Here is a 22,702-nt window from a genome sequence, read left to right as displayed (position 1 = left end):
GTTGCCTGTGCAACAAAAACAGGTCATGTCATGAGTGCAGGAACACACCCAGTCACATGCAGGTGTGAGCTGTCTCACTGTGCAATAATCACATGGTTCTCGTGATATGTTCAAGAGTCCACACGTAACATGTCCATGCAGGTGTCTGTATTGTGAGCTGCTCTGAATTTAAAATCATGTGCCTCCAGTGCTCTCCTTTTCAGAAATGTGGTGTCCAGAGTTTTATTGAATGAACCATTGCTTTGGTGCACCACTTCTCCCATTTAAAATATGTCATATATGAAGTTTCTTTACTATATCTGCTCTATAAGTTAAACATGAGTATCACCTCATTTAAAAAAAAAAATATGCAACACAAATACATTTTATTATAAAGGTTATTTGATAGTAAATGAAAGACAAGAGACGGGTGACAAATTAAATAAAAAAACAATATAAAGTGTTTGCTGTTGGGCCACCTGCTGCAAGAACAGCTTCAGTGTGTCTCAGCATTGATTCTACAGTCTCTGAACTCTGCTGGAGGGATGAACACCAAAAGATATTGCCTCATTTAGTGTTTTGATGATGGTGGTGGTTGGTCCAAAATATCCCATAAGTTTTTAATTGGGTTAAGATTTGGTGACTGTGAAGGCCTTAGCATATGATTAACATGAGATCTGGTGACTGTGAAGGCCTTAGCATATGATTAACATCATATTCATACTCATCAAACCATTCAGTGAAGGAAGCATCGTATTGATTGTCATCCTGGAAGAGGCCACTGCCATCAGGATAGAAATGTTCTCATCGTATTGATTTGTAGTGACCCTTCCCCCTAAGAGGACAAGTGGACCGAAACCATGCCAGCAAAATTTCTCCCCACGGCATAACAGAGTCACCGGATCCCCGAACTGTAGGGGTCAAGCACTCAGACCTGCACCAGTTTTTCCTTTAATTTGTCACATAAATAATCTATTCATCTATCTCTACTATCCGTATACATAATTATTATTGTAAATAAATATTGACATAAGGATAGTATTGTCTTTTGAATCCCACTTTCACGGTTATTATTACTGATTTGTTTTGCCCCATTTATGAGAGCACAATTGTCTAAACATTATATTAAATTTAGGAATTTCCGACAGCACCCGAAAGCAGCAGTGTACACACAATTTACTATCTGTGCTGCGGCCGCTTTAAGAGCCTCCTGGGTGTGGAAAGGGGGAAGATTTTTTGGAAAGCCCATAGCCAGCTGGTTACGTCCCATTCCGCTTTGCTTATCGCTGTACGTACAGATATGGGATTTGAGGATGTGAATAATATTTCTGATAGAAATAAATTACTTTTTAATGGCTTCTCGGTGGGTTGAAAGCGCATTGTTGATTTTAGCAAACAACATTTGGCTTTAAATCGAGATAAAGGAGCGAATGAAGATTAATGAAAGTATGAAGCATTTCGGAATGGGACGCGTCCAACAGGGATTGTAGCCGCTCTTCTAATCACGACTCTGCAACGAGGAAAAAGTGGCAACGAGGAGCTGCATACAATTAAATAAGAGTTTAAACAGCGCGTCAGGCGACCAAAATAAGGAAGTGGTTTTAAAGCGAGCTTTCTTCGTGGTTTTGTGCACTTCGTACGTTACGAGCGGCCGCTGCAGGCTCCCACGGACACCATGGTTCTTCTGAACAGATGAGAATATGCAACAGAAATGACCACTGAGCTGTAGACGAGCGTAGGCTGCGTGGCTCACTAAAACTACTTCACTACCTCTATTGTCTAAAAGCCAGCCGTCCATAAGATGGGGCATCCTCCTCTGGAGTTTAGTGAGTGCTATCTGGACAGTCCGGACTTCAGGGAGACTCTTAAGTGTTATGAACTGGAGCTGGAGAGATCCAGCAAATTTCTCAAAGAGTTGATAAAAGATGGAAACAGTGTTATCACTGCAATCAAGGGTAAGCAGATCTCATCTCCCACGTCTCTACATTAGTAATGAGTGTTTGCACTTTGCATGTAAATGTTGAGCATCATTTGGGCCTGTGTGAGGGGCCTACAGCATCAGTGTGTGTGGGTGGGAGAGGCACATTCAGGGAGGTGCTAGTGCTCCCCTGGGACAAGACCAAACAGCCATGGATCCTGGTGCAGATGTACAGCTTGACTGGCCAGTCTGTTTGTTTTTAAACAGCACAGCAGCTGTTTCTTATAGCAGGATGCAGGATCTAACCATGTGTTGTGTTTTGTTTCTTTCCCACCTCTCCTCTGTGTTTCATCTCTCTGCTGCTGGTTGTATTGTGGAACCAGTCCAGCTGATAGTATGGACCACAGCCAGTGACAGCATACAGTACAGTAGATGCATATATTTGGGTCAGTGTGGCACCCATGAAGGGGGGACACTGTTTGTTTTGTTTGACTCATCAAGCTAGCATTCTGCTGTCCAAATCACCAGCGACAAGCTTTTCACCTCAGAGACAGAAACAGTCATTGTAGGGGTGGTCTATTCACTTCAGATAATAGCCAGAGGTCACGAGTTCCTGTTGTTGGGGTAAACTGCACCAAGACGTACTCACAATAGTCAAATTTTTATCTCACTTCCTAATAATCAGGATGTGATTTACTGCAGGACATCTTCAGTTTCAACACTGATCTGCAGCTGTTAAGGTTGTGAAATATGCATGTTTTTGCCATGTGCTTGTATGTGTACATAAAGCTTGATAAAATACACAAAATATAGTAAACATATTCAAGGGGACAGAGAATTGGTTAAGGGGAAGAAAATCCATACTAGGAAGGAAATTATATTGCATAGACCGCTGCTGTTGTGCTGCTGAACCCAGCCAAGGCTGTCTATATGCTTCAGACCTTCCTACTAGGGGAAGAAAGAAACACGCAACACTGTCACAATAATCATGAACTGTGTTCAAATAATGAGAGTTTGGTGATATTAGAAAAAGATCAATTGTATATTGCAGCAATTTAGAGCTCCCTTAAAATGTTTTTAAAGAACTACATCTTGTTTCTTTTTTATAGGCTATTCTGTGGCAGTTCAGAAGTTTTCCCAGACTCTCAGTGCGTTCCAGTTCGACTTCATCGGTGACTCCTTGACAGATGATGAGATTAACATTGGTAAGATAACACAGACACTCCACTAAATACACACTTTATATTTATTGGCTATTACAGTCATGCTGATAAACAGACTTTAAGAGAACTTGCAGATCATTTCATGCCCTAATTCCAGCAGGAGGTTCTGTTTATTGATACAGTATGGAGAATAACACTCTCAGCGTAGAATGGAGCAAGTCACAAATATCTTGAATTTGTTATTAAAGAGTACTTCATCAGTAAAAGTACAAAAAGACTTCCCAAATACGACCTCAGTGGAAAAGAACTTTTTTTTGTGGTCGCTTAGTAATTCCTCACAAGTTGAATGTGGTCAAACAGGAAACAAAATGGTTTGGAAAAACAGAAACTTTAAACTGTCTTTAAAGCTTCATGACATACAACTAAATGTGTGTATACAAAAATAACTGGAAATATTACAGGAAGGTACAGGAATCTATGTTAATGCACACTTGTAACCACTTGAATGAGTGTGTTGTGTTTGTGGTCTTTGCCAAGTTTATTTCCTGTATCAGACAGTCGTGTTAAGAAGGTGCAAAGTCTTCATTCTTATCTTCGTCTCTGTGTTTTCCTCCTCAGCTCAGTCGTTCCAGGAGTTTGCTGGACTCCTGCAGGAAGTGGAGGATGACAGGATGATGTTGGTAGGGTTATCAACTTCCTCCACTCCAGACTCTACATCCTATTTGACCCTCATTAGATATCAGAAACCAAATTAACGCATCCTGCAGGAAAAGCTGGCACATTGGCACATTCTGATGAGGCAAACTAACATGCATGCAAATTTGAACTTTCTGTGTGTTTTGATGCGGATTCAACGCCTTTTTATATAAACTAGGTATTCCATCAGTGGAATTATATTTATTCAGTTTCACAGGAAACACACCTAGATACTCTGTGTCTAAATGTGTGGCCTCATGTGAAACTGCTATGGGCAATTCTGTTTATAATTGTGCTTTCATTTCCTCTAACGGTTCTCAGTTCTCTTGTTCCCTTTTGTTAACGGTTCCATATTACCTTTGTTCAAGCTGACAATACACAATATTTTCTTATCTAGCATTTTAATATTGTAATATAACCCGCACATACATATTCACAGTTTTTACATACAGTTTCCTCTTTTTTCAGGCCTAATGAATTCAGATACACTCATCTTTGCACCTCAGCAATTAAGTCATGCCAGTGTACTGTATGTGATGTGTTAGCAGTAGTTCCTGTTAGACTGGGTTTTCTGGATGCTCATTTAATTTTAAAACCAGAGGTCAAATGGTAAATTATGCCTGCAGTGTTTTGGAAGAGCTGCATTGGCTGGGAGCAGTTATTCATCATTCATCATCAGTTATGAAGGATACATTTTTATAGTCACTCGTAAAATATTATTTCCAAAGTTTTAAAAACATATTTCTGCCTCACATGATGTACAATTTATCTACAAACACTATGTTTAGAGGGTGTGTTCCACATATGGTAATTACAGTGTGTGTGTATTTTAAATTGTAATCGCAGTAATAGCTGCTCCATGTTTTACTGTACAGGTGCAGAACGCTTCTGATCTGCTCATCAAGCCGTTAGAAAAGTTCAGGAAGGAGCAAATAGGAGTAACAAAAGTGAGTATTTTTACGGGATCCTCTGCTCTGTAAGGGATGTGTGACTTATTCCTGTGAGCCAAAATATTAAAATTCATGACTCATTGCTGGAAGCTCTGTTCTGCTTCATTGTGTATAGTCTAATCTGTTTCTATGCACTGGAAATAACAGAATTATACAACATACATGCCCTCCTGAGCCACTGACACATGCCAAACAGGATGTTATGAGCTACTTCCTCAAATCTGCGTATCAATCTATTATATGTGTAAACAATGAAGTCAAGTAGTTTTTAAGAACAGCTCATGTTTTTCAAAGGTGGCCCTCCTGTGCACTCTTTCTCCAACAATATATTTTGCTTTTTAAGTTGTTATCAGGAAACTCTACGAGATATTATCTTGATTATTTAGCTTGACATTTGGGCGTTATGCTGAGAGGTTTCTTTCTCTCTGTGTACTTATTAACCAACCGCTTTCCAAAACGAGTTGGGATTTGCCAATAATTATCTATAAATTATCATGATATATAAAAATGGTATAGAAATATACATGAAAATTGCAGGTACAGATGCCTTTGAAAAGACATTCATATTAAAAACATATCTTCTGGCAAATTGTTTGAAAACCTATGTCAAATTCTTTTCTTGTTCCAACCAACTCTAATTAAATATTGCAGTGTATTCAGTTAAGTATTTTACAAGTACTATTAACTTCAACAGAATAATGAACTGTTTAAGAAAATCTGTTTTCCACAACAAAAATGGGTATGATTGCTTAAAAGTACATAAACAGATGATGTACTAAAACGAAATCAAGAGAACAGTGAAAAAAAAAACTAGGCGAGTGGTTCCCAACTTATTTTATCTGACATACTCCCACTGACTTGCCAGATATAACAGATATGACTCAAAATGTTTGTGTTCATTAAATCATTGATTTTAAACGGAGTGCTCTGTAACTAATGTTTAGTTTACTTGTGGTTTTCGCAAGTTTGTATTTGTACTGCTTCACTTGCGGCAGAGATTCAACTATTTCAACCTTTATCCATTACTTTCAGCCAACAGTTATAACGGTTTATTACTTTTAGCTAACTATTTAAACAGTTTATCCATTACTTTTAGCTAACACTTTTAACTGTTTATTAGTTTTAGCTAACTATTTCAACAGTTTATCCATTACCTTTAGCTAACACTTTTAACTGTTTATTAGTTTTAGCTAACTACTTCAACAGTTTATCCATTACCTTTAGCTAACACTTTTAACTGTTCTATTAGTTTTGGCTAACTATTTCAACAGTTTATCCATTAACCTTTAGCTAACCCTTTTAACTGTTTATTAGTTTTAGTTTTCCTTTGCCGGAATCAAACCTGGGACACTGCCATTTTGTGGCATGCGTGGGAACAAGTCGGCTACCAATTGCACTCCTTAGCTAACACTTTTAACTGTTTATTACTTATTGCTTTCAGTCAACAATTTTAGTTGTTTATTAGTTTTAGCTAACTTGTCATCCATAACCTATAGCTATTTTAACTGCTCTAACTGTGTATAGGTATTTCAACAGTTTATTCATTAATGTTCTGTTTTGCTATTTTTGCACTATTACTGTTAGCTTTTTTTGTTTTTTCTTTTTTTTTAACCATTTATTACTTTTAGCTAACTATTTTAATGGTGTATCACTTTTAGCTAAGTATTTTAACTGTTTATCTTTTACTTTTACCTGACTGTTCTTTTTACTTATTGGTTGATATTAGCTTATATATAAACAGCATAAATGTTGTTTGATAAGTAATAACAAATCAAATACAGAAATTCCAAAAATATGTTTGAGGTGATTTAGAAAAAGTATTTCTATTTTATACTGTAGTTTGTCCATCAGAGAGCTCCAAAGAGTTCAACAGTATCTCCTGGTGTATATCTCAGTATATTGTAGTTACAATTATTTTAATTCTTTACTTTTTTTTGCACTTTTTGTCTTTCACTCACGCTATGCCAGATAAAAAAAAGAAATCTTGATGTAATCATGCCGTAATCTCTAATTTTCACAATTAACAAATCTGTCCTGCAGGAAAAGAAAAAGAAGTTCGAGAAAGAGAGTGAAAAATATTACTCGCAGTTAGACAAACATCTGAATCTTTCTGCCAAGAAGAAAGAGACTCAACTTCAAGAGGTATTTTGCATCACTTCTGTGGTTAAATGTTGAATTGAATTGACAGTGTCACAGTGCTGCTTTTTAAAATGTACTTTTTTCTCACTTCAGGCTGATGAACTCTTGGACAAAGAGAGAGTGAACTTCTATGATTCCTCAGTGGAGTATGTGTACCAGATCCATCAGGTGCAGGACAGGAAGAAGTTTGATGTGGTGGAGCCGGTGAGTGTCGCCTGTGGTATCCCACTCTTCCTCTTTGTTACCGCACTCATGTAAAAAGAGATCTAGGAAATACACAGTACTCTTTAGAGGAAAAAAGCTTGATGACAGAATAAGAAAAATCAAAGTAGTCACTCATCCATTTTTTATGGCAGCAGTTCTGTTATTTTGCCCGTTCTCTACTGTTTTTTAAGTATGTAATTCATGCTTTGGTTGGACAGGTGCTGGCATTTCTACACAGCATTTTAACGCTCAATAACCTGACAGTGGAAATGACTCAGGACTTCATGCCTTACAAACAAGAGCTGCAGCTCAGCTTGCAGAACGTAAGTGGTGTCTCTGGTAACGAATGATGACATTAGCCAGATTTAATATCCTTTAATTGGATGTCCATATGATTCTTAAGTACTGTCTGGTTTTGCCTGCAGACAAGGAACCACTATGAGAGCACTCGCGAGGAGATGGAGGAGCTGATGAAAAGAATGAAACACCCGTCTCAGATCAGTAAAATGCACAGTCTTCTTCCAATGGAGGGTTACCTGTACTGTCAGGAGAAGTGTAAGTGCTCTACAGAAGCTTGAAGCTTGTACGAGCTTGCTTGAATTCCCTCACTTGCCAGAGCTGACAAGGCTAGTCCTGTTTTCTATGCTTTCGTCAAACAGGGGCTCTGGGCGTGTCATGGGTAAAATACTATTGCAAGTATCACAAGGAGGGGAGACTGCTGGTCATGGTACCTTGTGAACAGAAACCTACAACTAAACAGGTGCTCCTCCGAAAATTATTATTACTACTCATTATTATCATAATTATTACTTCTTATCATGGTTTGACATCCATTGTATCTATAGGCAGTTTATATCCTCAGACTACTTGCCCTACTGTCGTCGTCTCCATCACACATAGCCAACCACTTTCCAACTTTTCCTCTCTCCCTGCAGGGCCCTACGCAGCTGACACTGAAATACTGCATCCGCCGGAAGACTGAATCCATAGACAAGCGCTTTTGCTTTGACGTGGAAACAAACGAGAGGTTAGTGCAAACAAATCTGAGAGACTGTGAGATGAGGCAATACAAAAGCCTTGTGGGATAAACAGGTTCAGGCGGCGAGGTGAACAGGTGGTTTACAAGGACACAGTGTGAGGGCTAAATGGACTGTAGCCCAAACAATCCCTAAGCAACGGGGCTGGTGCTGGAAACAGATGGCAAAGCCAGTGATTTCAGGGGAAGGAACACAACAAGCTCATATTTATATACCGTATGCAGGTCACTCAGAACAAGAACCATTTTAAAAGACACTTTAGCCATAGGCTGTTCTGTCATATTCAAGGTTTGTTACTTGAAATTTGTGGAAATGCTTGAATGTCGACAGGGTGTCTTTAAAGGTTTAAAAAGTGGTTTGCATTATGCATTAAGTGCTTGAAAGTGTCTGTGAATGCTTAGCAACTCATTTGTGCCATTGTGCGACGTGAACAACAACATGAGGGGTCTGCTGTTTGACAGACTCAAGGTGGCAGTGCTGTCTAATGCAGAAGATAATGATGTCAGCTCAGGATGTTTGAAGGCAAAGTGTGCTCCCAGTATGAGTACCTGACCCTGACCTTTGACCTTCCTAGTTTGCTCCAGTAATAGACAGCATGGATGAACTGCTGGTTTGGCCATTTCAGGTGTGTAATTCAAACATGCAACAGCTTAAAAACACAAAGCATTAAAACAGCCACTTGTGAAAGCTTAAAAACACTTTTGGATCTTCTTTGCCAAAAATGGGGGGCTCCTGTGGATATCAGTGTTATCAGTGCAATTGTTAAAGTTGATATAAGAGTTATTTAAAAAAGTTTTTGTAGTTGGTTGAATGGTGCATTTGGCAAAAAGAGCTTCAAACTTGTAGCACAGTTGTTTTAGTTAACAATTGATTCAGTAGCCTACAAGCTGTAATATTTGGCACCAGATTCTGTTTCCTCTGCCGTAGACTGATTACAACAATGGATTTTCATCATCTTCTCATGCATCATCTATTTTCTACTTCCACCATCGCCAAATAAGGTTTAATCAAAGTTCATTTGAGATTGTTCTTCTTAATGTGGTGTTCCTGTTATTTTGTCCACATTGTTTTGCTGTGAGAAATATATGATACTTGACATGGAAAAGCTTTAAAAAAAAAAAAGCTGAATGTTCACAATGGCTGGATGCTGTAGCAGTGCATTTTCAGAATTAATAATTTAATTGCAACCTTTGCCTCTTAAATGGCATTTGTTACTGTTTCCATAGAAACACCCCCGTCACTTTCCAGGCTCTTTCGGAGGGAGACAGGAAGTTGTGGATGGAGGCCATGGATGGAAAAGAGCCAGTGAGTTTTTTTTATTATTAGATTATTCTATTACTAGATATGACTTTTGCTTTCCTGTGAAAATGAATGCCAAAAGATTTACAGTGAAGTCAGTCACTACAGTAAGACGGCTGACATAGCTTCAGAGTTGACACATACAGTTGCCAAGACCAGTTTCTATTTCCAATCTGAATATCATAGTCCATCCAAAGCAGTTTTTTATAAAATCCCCTAATATGCTGGCAGGTTGTTAAATCTGACCCCCTATTATCAAGGTTGATGTCACTTACAGCTTCTTAATTGAATCGCACCCATTTAAATGTGTTTTATCGTCACAAAATCAATCTGCTGAACCCTGGAGAGAAAAAAAACCATTGTTTACAAAGCAGTGTGCTGATTTAAATGGTTTTTATATGTTTGTTTTTAGGGAAACAATGTCATGGCTTTCATGTTTATTTGTTAATCCACCATGCAAGCCAGACGACAATTCAGTCGTGACCTTTGTTCAGATGTGTGAATGATTAAATGAAGCTTGCTTGGTACATTACTCCATCAGTATGGCTAAATAATGGCACCCTGTTGGTCTTAATAGCCCCTTTCAGCATGGCTGAATTCACACCATTAGCTTTTTTTTTCTTTCTTTTTTTTACCTTTACGATAATGTTTAGGTGTCAATGGTAACTGGGCGTTTTAGCTCTAGACCTCCCTGTAGACTATTCGATCGGCCAGACTTTAGTGCTCACATCGTCTGTCTCTGTATTCAGCAGTTTTTCTGCTATAGAATACCAACTTGCTTCATTAGCAAAAGTTAAGACATTCTTAGTTCCTTTTTTGGTTGTAGCCATAAACAGTATTTTTTCTCATTTTGGACTCTCAGCAGTTCTCGTCAGACCTTTTTCGAATCAGACAGTTCAGAATGGCTGATGTGGTTTAGTGGTACGTGAGAAAACCTCCTGAGTTGGGGACAAAACAAATACTGCCACAGGATGTGAAAATAACAGAAGGAACACTTTTCAGTGCCCTCTTCTTGTGCAACTTCCCCAGTGATTTCTGTACATCATGAACATTTCATATGAGCTTCTCCACCCACTCCGTCCAAATATTCTGAAGGTCCAATGCACCATACTTCTGTCCTCTGAGCTTTTGCTATATTGAATCTCTCAACTTTATCACACTCAGCATTTGTCTCTGCATACTATTATCAGCTTAAAATCAGGGATGTTTCTGCATCTTTTGAAACTTCCTCATATTCTATTGTCTAATCGTAACTCTCTTGTGCCCAGAACTTTGCTCTGAAAGCACGGAAATTTTCTTCTACTGTAAATTGAATGTACAGTGGCACTCATTTGGCACCATTTTCCTATCGTCATACATATGTTGACTGAGAGTAGACACACACTAATTTCAGAGGTCCTTTGGTTCAACCTTATGGGCTCTGGAGATAAAAACAGGCTGACACTGGTCTCTAAAGTCTGCCAGCTGGTTCATTACAGTCCTGATCATTTAGCCTACCCACAAGTCTCTGTTTTGGCCAATGTGTCACATCTACAAACCAAGAAGTGGTTGATTTCATGAACCTTTGTGCCAAAACGACAAATGTGCTTCTACCTAATTTCAAGGCTTCTCTTTGTTCACTTTCCACTGAAACTTAATATGTTAAAAGTATTTGGCATTAAAGTGTAGGACAACGAGGAAAACACATACATGTGCTTCTCCTAACTCTGAATTGGACAATCAGACTAAGCAAATTGGCATAGTGGCTTTTTAGTGACTGTAATGAAAACAAACATTCAGCTACTGGAAACAAAGCTCAGTTTTTCAGTCTAATTCCTTTCTTGAATGGTATCTTTATTATGTCTGTGTCGAAAGATCAGATTCAGAATCTAAGTAATTTCCTACCAAAACAAAGCTACTAATCTATCCGTCATATCTGTTTGTCAGAGTGTGTATGTAGTTGTTCTACTCCCGGGTTTAAATAGTAACAAATAACCTAACAGGGTTTAACAGCGATATTTCACACTTAAACCACCCTGCGACAACAAACAATCATCCAGCTGTGGAGTCCTTAAACAAGACTCTTCTGTCTGCAGCTGCTCTGTAGCTGACCATGACCTCTGACGTCTATTAGTGGGAGGACAACTGACTGAAAAAAAATCTGTTATTTTAGGCAAAGAATTAGACAAAGCTTTGATATAAAACCCTCCATATCTGACAGTATCACATTCATTCCTGAGTTGGATGCTCTAGGTGTGATATACTGGTGACAATCTCTGTATTTTCTGTTGCAAACAAGTTGGTTTTAATATTACAGTTTAACTAAACTAACTAAATGATCTTTATTTGCTTCCTGATCCTTTTTTCTGTTTCCATTACTATTATGTAACTTAAGAGTGCTCATATGGCTAACTTTTAACTGGAAAATGGTTCTAATATTCCCATAAATCATCCGGGAACCTCTCTGTGTGTTTGGGAGGTTAGTTTCCCTTTCGCCATCATCATCTTTTGTTTTTCTCTCATTTTCAGTTTGAAGAAAGCCGTGCTCATAAATCCCACTGACATATTGAAGGCCAGGTGTAGATTTTTCCATATAGCAGTCTTCACTTTACTTTGACATTCTTTTTCATTTCAGATCTATCATTCCCCAATTCACAAGCAAGCTGAAAGTAAGTCAGTCATCATTACCCTCAAAAAGAATTCATGATTTAACACTTACAAGTTTAGCCTTTAATTTTTTTTGCCTTTTTACTTTCACAGTGGAACTGAACGAGATTGGATTTAAGTTTGTGAGAAAGTGCATCAACTACATTGAAACAAAAGGTAAAAGTTTTGCCGCATATATCTTTAGTTTTGGTAGTTTGCTTACTTGCCCTTAGGGGGCGTAGTTAAGTCATAGGTTACATTTTGATGCCATTCCTGCTAGCCACATGCACCCTTAAGGAAATAATTGTTTCAATACAAGTAGTTGTCTTTTTCAGATTTAATAGAGTTTAAATCATCACATGCTTATCCCGGTTTATTAAGGTCTTTTTTTACTATCATATCTTTAACAAACCTCTTCACTCCATGCATGCTGAAAACTTTAAAGCTCAATATTTCAAACTTGTCTTGAAGTGAGATGTAACCATATAATCCGAAAGTCACAATATCTTTCTCCAGCGATTTATCTTACAAGGATGGAATTAAGTACTCAAATCATAAGCATGTAATTTGACTCATGATCCAAGCGTGCAACATTGTACAGCCTCGAAGTAAGTAGGGCAATGAAGCGTTCATAATCAGGAAAGAACATCTGTATTTTAATTTTGGCCCCTGCAGCCTCTGAAGAGAAGCATGTGGTACATTTCCATTGCACTGTATTTGTCCAGGGTATACTCCCTTTTGTTTTTACCTCCCCATTCTCCTCTCTCCAGGAGTTACACAAGAAGGAGTGTACCGAACAGTTGGCAGCAACATCCAAGTGCAGAAGCTTTTAAATGCCTTCTTTGGTAAGGAAATAAGCCTGTGAACCTGCTCTACATCTGTCCATTCACTATGTTCTCCTCAATCGCACTTACCTACCTGACTGCATAACTTAACAGGTTCTGCAGCTGTTGTGATTCATGAGTATATGAATGACGAGGAAATATCAGCAGTCTGCTGAGTCATAGTACACCCACTCTGGAGAGTTCTGCCTTAAAGTGGCTGCAAGCAGTATTTTTATAACAATGCACCAAAATGCAGATGATGACAAACTCATAGAATCAACACCCAACTCTGATGTTCCTCTGAATCACTCAATGCTCTCATAGTTGTTTTTGGCATCAGTAAGCTGATTAAAGTGAAAAAGCTCTAAAAACCGACAGGTAAAGTTAGCAACTAGCTGGTGATCATAGTGCAGCATTGGTGGGGACAAAGAACAGGGCTTGAAGTTAGAATTAAAGTTTAATTATTTTCAATTACTCTGATCAGTTAAGATACTAATTTGAGCTGATTTTCAGATTTGTTTATGTAGGATTTAAAATTAGCGACATTGAATATTTCTTGTTTGTTTGTTTTTGGTTTGCTCTTTCATAGGTCCCTCAAACACTGGAGATGTGGCTCTCCAGGGCAGCGACTGGGATGTTAAAACCATCACAAGTGCATTGAAGTTTTATCTAAGGTGTGTTTATGTGTGAACAGACATACGTGATAACGGGAGACACAGAACAAAAGTAGTAAAAACACTATAGTTTCAGATCTGTGACTGCTCTTAACTGACATTGTTATAATTATCAAATCTGAATGTCTGTTCTTTACTTTACCTTTAATATAAATTTAAGTTAAATTACAACTAATACAATACAATGTGTATCAATATATGTAGATCTGGATCCAGATGCACATTTTAAAACACTTTTTGCTATTATTAAAAGAACAAATGCAGCCTTGACAGAGGATGTGCCCTCTGAGTGCGTTCTACTGTAATTGTGTAACCGAGTCCTGCTGTTTGACCTCCTTGTGTTTGATGTGGTGAGTTATATTGCAGCATGTTCTTGTACAGTATGTGTTTACGACTGTCTGTATTTACCTGCAGGAGCCTTTCTGAACCTCTGATGACCTACAGTCTGCACAGAGACCTCATGTGCGCTGCAAGTAAGACATATTTTGTAAATTATCCCACTGTAAGACCGGGGAGGTCATGAATGCATTATGTGTGCCTCCTTTTTAAACTCTACTCTTGAATCTAGACTGGGTGTTGTGCCACAACATCATCTTAAAAAGTGTTCCATTTCACAGGAATGAGAAAGGTTGCTTTTGTGATTCAAATTTGTTTTAACCTGTTAGCATGCAATATTGAAAAATTATATCTTATAAAATCATCACATAGTGTCTGTCTGTAGATTGAATATTGACTGTTCATATTTTTATAGGCTAAGACTAGAGTAGAGGCTCAGAAAACGCACATTTCAGATGATATATATTTAGATAGTCTGTGTTTTTATTATGACTTGACTGCAACATGTAAGAAATAGGCATTTGGACATTTACATGACACAGGTTGCAGGTCCAGCAGTTCAACACGCAACCATAGATAAGTCTGGAAGACATTTAAGTAAATCTGAGTCTCGTTTGTTTTTTTCTGTCACGCAACATTGTTGTAAAACTAAGAACACAAAGAGTTTAATAGCATCAGCCTCATTCTGTCAGGATGTTACAGTTGGTATTTAAGACAACCGGTGGCTTCAGTTTCCTGGAAAATGACATTCATTGGGTGAATGGGGGATCCTTGTTACACTTTACGTTACACACATTTTTTTTTATTGGTCACCAGCCATCGCAGTGAAAACAAGTCCTTTCCTTACTTACAGTATTTACTTGTAAAGAAATATTGGGGATTTTTATTGTCAAGCTGGTGTTTTCTTTAAGTTGTTGAGAACTTTTACAACATGTTTATGATTTTGGTCTACAGATGAACTGTCCATATTGCATGACCTTTTTTTCATTAATCCATTACTTAACATTGATATCTTTTGTCTAAAAGAGTCAGATAATCTGGACGTTCGACTAAGTGAAATTCACTGCCTGACCTACAAACTACCAGAGAAGAATCGGGAGATGCTGGAGATGCTTATTAAACATTTGGTCAAGTAAGTGCTAACAAACTTTGTTGTGATTTACTGTTTTTCCTGCTCTCTTACGTTATGAATCACCTCATGTTTCATACACAGGTTACAGAGCCTCATGCTGTCTTTATGAAATGAGCTGAGATAATGTGTTACTGCCTGTGCCAACAGTTAAGTTACATTTTATTCAAGCCAATTTGATGTTCATTGACAGTGTATGCAGTCACAGTGAAGAAAACCGTATGACCCCTTCAAACATGGCAGTTATCTTCGGACCCACGCTGATGAGAGCAAAAGAGGAGACTGTGGCAGCCATGTTGGACATCAAGTTCCAAAATATTGTTGTTGAGATTCTGATTGAGGAATACAAAAAGGTACGTTTCCAGAAGATGTAGCCTTTGACTAGCCTGATGGGATATTTTGGGAAATCTTGCTGAGAATTACAAGTTTATATTGATAACACCAGCAGCAGGCTAATTTTTCTTAGCACAAAGAATTAAAAGGAAAGGAAATGTTTGCCCCTTGACCTGACATTTTTGGAAACTTGCTTATTCCCTTTTTTTGTCAAGAGTTGCGTTAGAAGCCTGATAACACTCACCTGCGCTAGATAAGATGCTACTGCAAACAACTGGCTAACCTAGCTTAGCATAAAGACCAGAAACAGGGTGAAGCTGCTAGCATGGCTCTGTCCTAAGGTAACAAAATCTGTATACCACCACCTTGAAAGCTCCCTAACACTTTGTATCTTAATCTGCACAAAAAATTTGATATTAAGATTAAACGATGAAATACATGCTATTTAGCGAGCTGTAGTGCTGATAGGCAAATTTTATTACCTTTGGTCAGTCAGTCTAGCTTTTTCTTACCGGTTTCCAGTCTTTATGCTAATCAAAGTTAGCTATCTGCTGGTGGTAGCTTCATACTTAGCATACAGACTTGCATGTTTGTGAGTGGTAGCTTTCTATTTGCAAAAAAAAGCAAGTTCCTCAAACTTTTTCTGTCCTTTGAACTTTTCCTTTAAAACTAATTGATGTGATTTTGTGCAGCAGAGGCATTTGTCTATCACAGGTCATTAGGTTACTTGTTTGGTATTCGTACTTTGTCAATTTTTTGAATTGTTCCATTGTTTTTAGCCTTTTTTCTTTCATTTACTTTATTATTCATTTATGATACAAGTTACAGGCTGTATTTAGCTGAAGTCACAGTTACTGAACCAAAACGCTATAATGTCTCTTATGACTTTTGATGACAGATCTTCAGTTGTATGCCAGAGGACAGCACCGCCCCACCTGTCCCTCCTCCACGCATCACCCCGAGAAAGCGGCAACCCATCACAATCTCCAAGCGGCCACCTCGTGCCTACCAATCTTTTAGTCCTGACCAATTCCAACACGCAGCGAGTAATTATAAGCTTCCCCTGGTCTAATTGTCATCCTCATCCTCCTCATAACGCCATCCTGTCTGTGCTTACTGTACAGTAGATTATTTTGAATGTTTTAAAAATTGTCCAGAAAGACATGCAACACAACACATCTGCAGTGTCTTTTTTTTTTTTTTTTTAACACTTTCTGAGGTACTGAAAATTTGGATTTGGTGTGTGTCCATTAAATACTCCAAACAGTTAAACATGTAAAATGAATTTGTTTCTCAAAGAATGTCAAATCAAATATTTTTCTTTCTTTATTTTTGTTGTCTTATTCTTTATTGCAGCATTCCTTTTGGTGTTATTTTATTTTATTTCAAGTACAAATAAACTTACATACTGTACATTTCTTATCTAACATTAGTCTTTTTTCAGTGCCTCAGGTCAAATCATGCAGTTTCTGTCTGTTTAAACCCCTCATTAAGTAGGTGTGACTCCATCCTCTCATTCACCATGGACCATTCTCAACTTGTCCTCCTTGTGTTGTGTGATTTACCAGTTCTTAACTTACTACTTGGTAAAGCCAAATAACCAGCTTTGTATGACTAATGCAAACCTTGAACTTTGTGTTTAATTCATTAACAAATAATTTGAATGTGGCAGTAGTTGTATTACCAATTTAACTGTAATTCAACATTTAACATTTTTCCTGTACTTGGCATGATAGTTTTTACACGAAGTTAATCATCGAGGAAAATATTTACATTTTCCTCTTCATAGAAAAACAGCATCGCATTCATTGTGTCAGTGTTAAGTTTTGGCAGTGGAGTCCACTCCAAATAGTAAGGACCATACATTAACTTTCATGTTGTTCCTCTGTAACAGATGGCCAGAATGACAGCTCTATTGCGGATAGGGAAGTCTCAGCAAACCCTGTCCCCCTGCAGCGGACCAAATCTGTTCCAAGAGAACCTCCTCCGAGACAAGCATTACTGCCCAGACCACCTAATCGTCAGGACAGACAATCAGACTCTGATGCCGGAAAGATAGACAATTCAAAGCAAAGGCCAGATTCTTCTTCTGCGGCAAATGGGGAGTCAGGAGTCTACGTGAGCCGAGTGCCATCTTTCCAGAGCAGAAGACCAACTCTGAAAGGCACATCGGCCAACAGAGAAGGTACGACGATTAATAAATGCAGCTGAAACTTCTTTAAATACTTGTTCATCTGCTGCTGCGTTTAGCCTCTGCTGAACAAAAATACTTAACCCACCCTGTAAAGACAAAGGAATATGGTGTCATATGAAAAAAACTCAAATACAATTACGTATTGGTTAGATTTTTGAGCACATGAGAATAGTCCATTTGTTTTTAGACAGGCAGGTCTTGAAATAATCTGGAGTACCATACGTCGTGCATGTAGTTAATGAAAATCAATGTTCTTTCCTTGATTTGATTTATACATTTATTATTTTTTGTTGTGGTGGTGCCAGTAATGCTTCTTTTGCTAGTTATGACGTGCCGCAACATGTTCAACTGCTGTATCCTTTCTTATTAATGAGTCTCTGGAAATAAGTTATCTCTAATTGGTTTCCAAAATTATTATTATTTTAAATAAATAAGGGCTTGCTTTTAGCTTGTTCAGTTTAAGTAAACAGTATTAATCAGAAATTGGTCATCAAGAGAAAATCAAATGTTTTGCAGGCATTTATGATGGATGATGAAGTAGTCAACGTCAATAGCTTATTTTCTAGCCTCTTAACCCATCACGGTCTCATGCCATTTATTTTCCCATCTACAATTGTGTTGCTTGTTCCTATGCATCATTACATGCAGCTTTTTTGTTTGTATGGTTTTTCAGGTGATTGTGATGGTCTGAACAAAACGAGGTCAACAGAGAAACCTGCCATTTGTAGACCTCCAGTCAGGCCTCCTGAGCCCCCCTCCAGACTCCCCCCTGTACAAGAGCCCCCCTCCAGACTCCCCCCTGTACAAGAGCCCCTCTCCAGACTCCCCCCTGTACAAAAGGCCCCAAGTTCAAACACCAGCGATGGCACACAGACATCCTAGTAAGTGCTCTTCACAGATATAAAAGTCTGTTATTTGGGATACTTTTGGGTATGCAAAAAGTAGACAGGGTCATAAGGTCCAATTAATATCCAACTACTGTTTCTGCAGTTTATTTAAAAACAATAGAACTCATAATTTATGAAACCTTGAAATTATGCCAGGTGTGCAACTTTCAGTGTCTCCGAATGAGCGGCCTTTCAAGGCTTTAGTAGCATCGATAGTCTAAATTGTGTGACCAAACAATTAAGACGTCTGAAAAATTACATCCAATAGTTGTCAAAATGATGGTGGACTGACCGACAGACTGACATTGCCATCCCTGGAGCCATCATGCCACTAGCATGGCTAAAAAGAGAATTTGCCTGTTGTATAAAGAAAATGATCTTCAGATAAGGAGATTATTTATTTCTGATCTTGAGGTAACAGAAAAACAGGAAACAAAAGGTTACAGAAAAAACACAGGTGTAAATCCTGACAGTCAGTCAGCATGTCTAGTACCAGGAAGTGAAGCAATAACATGGAAATTATTAATTATATTTTTTGTTTTCCTGGCATTACATAAAAAATCTCTGCTGTTAAATATAAAAAGGCCTTTGCTGCTCCAAGTTATAAATGTCAAATAATTCATGGTGACGGCTGCACTGCAAAGGATTTGATGAAGAATTCTATTCACAGATTTAAAACATGAATGATATGAATGTTTCTACAATACAAACATATTTGTCTTCTTTTTCTGCAGTGTTGCCTCTAAAACAAAGTTTTTTGAGAATGCTTCTAGACAAACTGGCAGGTATGTAAAAGCCATTTTCTTTGTCCTTTTCTTTATGAATAAAACGGTATAATTAGTAATAGCCATAAACAATCACATTTAATTAACTTAATAAATGTTAGAAAGAGTTCACATTAGTTCAAGTACGCATTCTCACATTTTGGCTGAGTTAACCCCCCACGCCAATTCCACGATTACATAAGGGGTGGAAAGACACACATCTGCTCTTTCATGATTTGCTTGGATGGTCCAAGTTAAGGTCCTGTCCTCCCCGCACAGGCAATGATGAAGGCTGTAAATAACGATTGAGTGGAAAGGGTTTGTAGGAGTTGCATCAAAGAAAGTTTGTCTCTTTGTTGTAATCTGCTCTGTCAGTGTTGCATTCAATTACATCATTAACAAAGCGGAGGGGTTAGGAGGGGTCCCTGCTGACAAGTGACGCTCATGTTTGGACAGTAGAAGCGCAGATTGTGATTTAAGTAATTATTATCCCACAGGGTGCAACACAGTGTACAATTGAAATTATTTTTAATTATAGTGTTGTTTACAAAACCTTTCACCAAATGATTGTACGTCTTTTTAAGATAATTTCAGGTAGATAACTGCTTGCCAATTTAATGTCATGGAAATCACACAATTTAAAACATGAGAATCAGGAGACATGTTGTGCCGCCAGCTAACACGATCCAAATCCACATCCACATCTGTAATTGATCTCCAACAATGTTTCCTCCAAACTTTCAGAACTGACACAATCAGACTGTGTCATTAAAAAATGAAGAAAAAAAAATTAGGACCGAATATGACAGCTGTCCCATGTCTTCAATCAAAGCACAAAAAGTTGATATCAAATTCTGACACCCCTTGCCACAAATACTTTGTTAGACTCATCTCGCATATTGAGCAAAACAGTTACCAAGGGTACGAGAGGCCTTCGGGCAGATCATGGGGGGATGGTGGTTGAGCTGGAAAACTGCTGTGAGCCATAATTAGATTGGTAATTAATTTTTCTCTCTTCTAATTTAGTCCACCACTTTCTCCACCACCATCAGCAATGTCAAATGTCAAAAAAGAGGTGAGATTTACTGTAATGTTGCAGTTTATTATGCATTGTTATACTTTGTTTTGTTTTTTGTATATAAATGTGTTTCTTTTCATACTTGAGACTGAATATGTTTTCTTTTTTCTCAGAATTAAATGTAAGGAGACTCAGGCCACATCATGTGACCTCTACATGTGCTGTTAGACGCACACTAATGGACTCAATCGATCCAGATCTTACTGGATAGATGGAGGAAATGGCTCTCCATAGAACTGAATGAATTTATTTGGTTCTGTTTGATTTGTAATCAATAAACTCGTGTTGTACAGGAGATACAGCGGCAAATTGACTTTTGAACGAGATGCAAAGTTATTGTTCTAGTGATTGAACATTATTCCAAAGTTACAATGGAGTAAAAGTACTTATTTTTTTCTTGTTTCGCTTCAATTGACAATTAAGTCGATTATTGTTACAATATTTAGTAATTTTACAGTGTTAAATAGTTTGAGTGACTCTTGGACAATTTTATTTGTAGGAATTAACTAGTGTAACTGGTTCTGATGGTTCATATAGACTTTTAGTCTACATAATTAACACTTTTTTCAGCAGTGTGAAATAGATCTACTAATAGAAGTAGACTAACTGATTCAAATTGCCTTAATCAGATGAAATAGAATTAATTTTAAAATGTGAAATATTAGTCTTAATATTAATTTCTAGATTGTATTAAATGGACCAGATAATGGACTTGACAAAACTAGTTAATTCAGTAGATCTGCTTACAGAAAACCAAATGCTAGAGGTTTAATTTCAGCATGTAAAAAAAATACTAATGAGAAAAATTACATTTGTAGCAGAAAGGAACGGGACAAGTAAATTGATATTGATCTACACTATGGAGTACTTATGTCTGTTTTAGTTGGTCCATTCATAAAGAATATTTAGGTCATAATTTAAAATCTATTTTTAAACATAAGTCACTTTTTAAGAGGCATTAGGAAAAGTATTCTGCTATAAGCTGTCAGCCTGTAGTTGTATTAGTTTAATTGGGAATTATTAAAACAAAGTTCCCAGTTTACATTCCCTTATTACTGACCTCAGAGTCAGTCACTTCTTACCTAATGTAGGTATGTTTGATTGTTCAGGTGAGTCCTCAGAGTTTACCTGATTTAGTTGCAACTCAAATGAATATTTGAGATTAAAAAGCAGGTCAAGGGAAACAAAGCTGATGTTTTAATATGTGAAAATAACACTCCAATGTTTATTTTGTACTTAAAGTTGTTTTTATGTTTTTTGGATAACCCAACTTGGATTTCTTGGTTGTTGTCTGGTTGGTCTGTATTTTTGAAAAGGAAAATAAACATGAACCATTCTTAATGTTGCTCTGTGCTGTGTATTACAATCAAAGAGGTATAATGTTTACCATGTTCACCATCTTGGTTTAGCTGTTAGCATGTGAACATTTGCTAATTAGCACTAAACACGATACAGCTTAGGCTGATAGGAATGACATTAGTACCAAAATATTGAATTAAAATACTGGGAAACCAGGGATCACCAAAGTGTTTAGAATTCATCCTGAGTGATATGAACAGCTATACAGCATGTCATGGCAGTCCATCCAACAGTTGTTGATATATTTGATCCTGGACCAAAGTGGTGGATCCATCAACATACCGACAGACTGACATTGCTATATTAGTGCTCTTCACCTATCATGACTAAGAAAAACTAACAGACAAAAGAAATAATGAAAAAACAATCTTGTAAGAAATTGCTCACCTTTATCCATCTAGTAAATTTCTTGTACTTTCAAATCTTTGTCTTCTTCAGGTCTCTTTCCTGTGGTATTGAATACTTGAACAAACCTCATGGAACCTTATGATTATTACTGTGAGCTTCTCTAAACCTCAACCATGTTGCTACATGAGGTTTGACCTCAATTCATGTCCAATCCAAATATGCTGTTTACAGGAGATGCATGTAAACAGTGAAGACATAAAGTGTAGGTGTAAGTTTTTCACCTACAACATTGCACATAAAAAAGTGGAATAATCTGGTTTTAAACATTTAAGTCAAGTTTTCAGCACAATGTGTTAGGATGACTCTTAAACGACACAACAGTATTGATTGTTTGATGTCTTAACACACTTTGAAATAATAGATGTATATTTTGTGCTAAGCTTATGGAGACCTCCATGTGTATTAAAAATTTGTGTGTAATCTTACATTGTATTTGTTTTGCCATCCAATCCTCCAACCACATTCCAGCCTTCATTGCCAGTCAGAGCCTTGCCCTCAGTCCTCAGCCCTCTTTATTCCACATATAATCCACCAGTTTGCACCTTGACTCCTCACAGCTACCAGCCTCAGCTGTGAACTTGGTGGTCAGTTGGCCCACATCGGGGACTAGGGGAAATTCCCAGATAATTTTATGCCAATTGCTATGACCTTGGGGGCTTTAGCAAATTAATATGCGGCCAAGTGCGAAACTCCCAAATAGGGGAAC

General features: G+C 37.6%; 1 protein-coding gene across 2 annotated transcripts; it reads left to right on the top strand.

Moving 5' to 3' along the window:
* The first annotated feature begins 1,506 nt into the window (after positions 1 to 1,506).
* Positions 1,507 to 21,974, top strand: LOC133993836 (oligophrenin-1-like). 2 transcript variants are annotated; one of them, XM_062432931.1, is made up of 24 exons: positions 1,507 to 1,934; positions 3,007 to 3,102; positions 3,679 to 3,740; positions 4,632 to 4,703; positions 6,747 to 6,848; positions 6,939 to 7,049; positions 7,268 to 7,372; positions 7,475 to 7,604; positions 7,709 to 7,809; positions 7,985 to 8,076; positions 9,313 to 9,391; positions 12,000 to 12,033; positions 12,125 to 12,187; positions 12,781 to 12,855; positions 13,424 to 13,508; positions 13,923 to 13,981; positions 14,871 to 14,976; positions 15,167 to 15,326; positions 16,205 to 16,352; positions 17,201 to 17,491; positions 18,174 to 18,381; positions 19,122 to 19,172; positions 20,178 to 20,226; positions 20,343 to 21,974. In XM_062432931.1, the coding sequence occupies exons 1-24, from the start codon at positions 1,781 to 1,783 to the stop codon at positions 20,346 to 20,348; spliced, it is 2,439 nt and encodes an 812-aa protein (XP_062288915.1). In that variant the 5' UTR covers positions 1,507 to 1,780; the 3' UTR covers positions 20,349 to 21,974. The 2 variants fall into 2 exon arrangements, with proteins under 2 accessions (XP_062288915.1, XP_062288917.1); XM_062432933.1 differs by lacking the exons at positions 18,174 to 18,381; positions 19,122 to 19,172; positions 20,178 to 20,226; positions 20,343 to 21,974 and having other exon boundaries at positions 16,804 to 17,208.
* The last annotated feature ends 728 nt before the right edge of the window (positions 21,975 to 22,702 follow it).

Source organism: Scomber scombrus, chromosome 14 (genome assembly GCF_963691925.1).
Source record: "Scomber scombrus chromosome 14, fScoSco1.1, whole genome shotgun sequence".
NCBI classification, from domain to species: domain Eukaryota; kingdom Metazoa; phylum Chordata; class Actinopteri; order Scombriformes; family Scombridae; genus Scomber; species Scomber scombrus.
The sequence above is the reverse complement of the archived record's forward strand: the minus strand, read 5'-3'. Positions and strand labels throughout refer to the sequence as shown.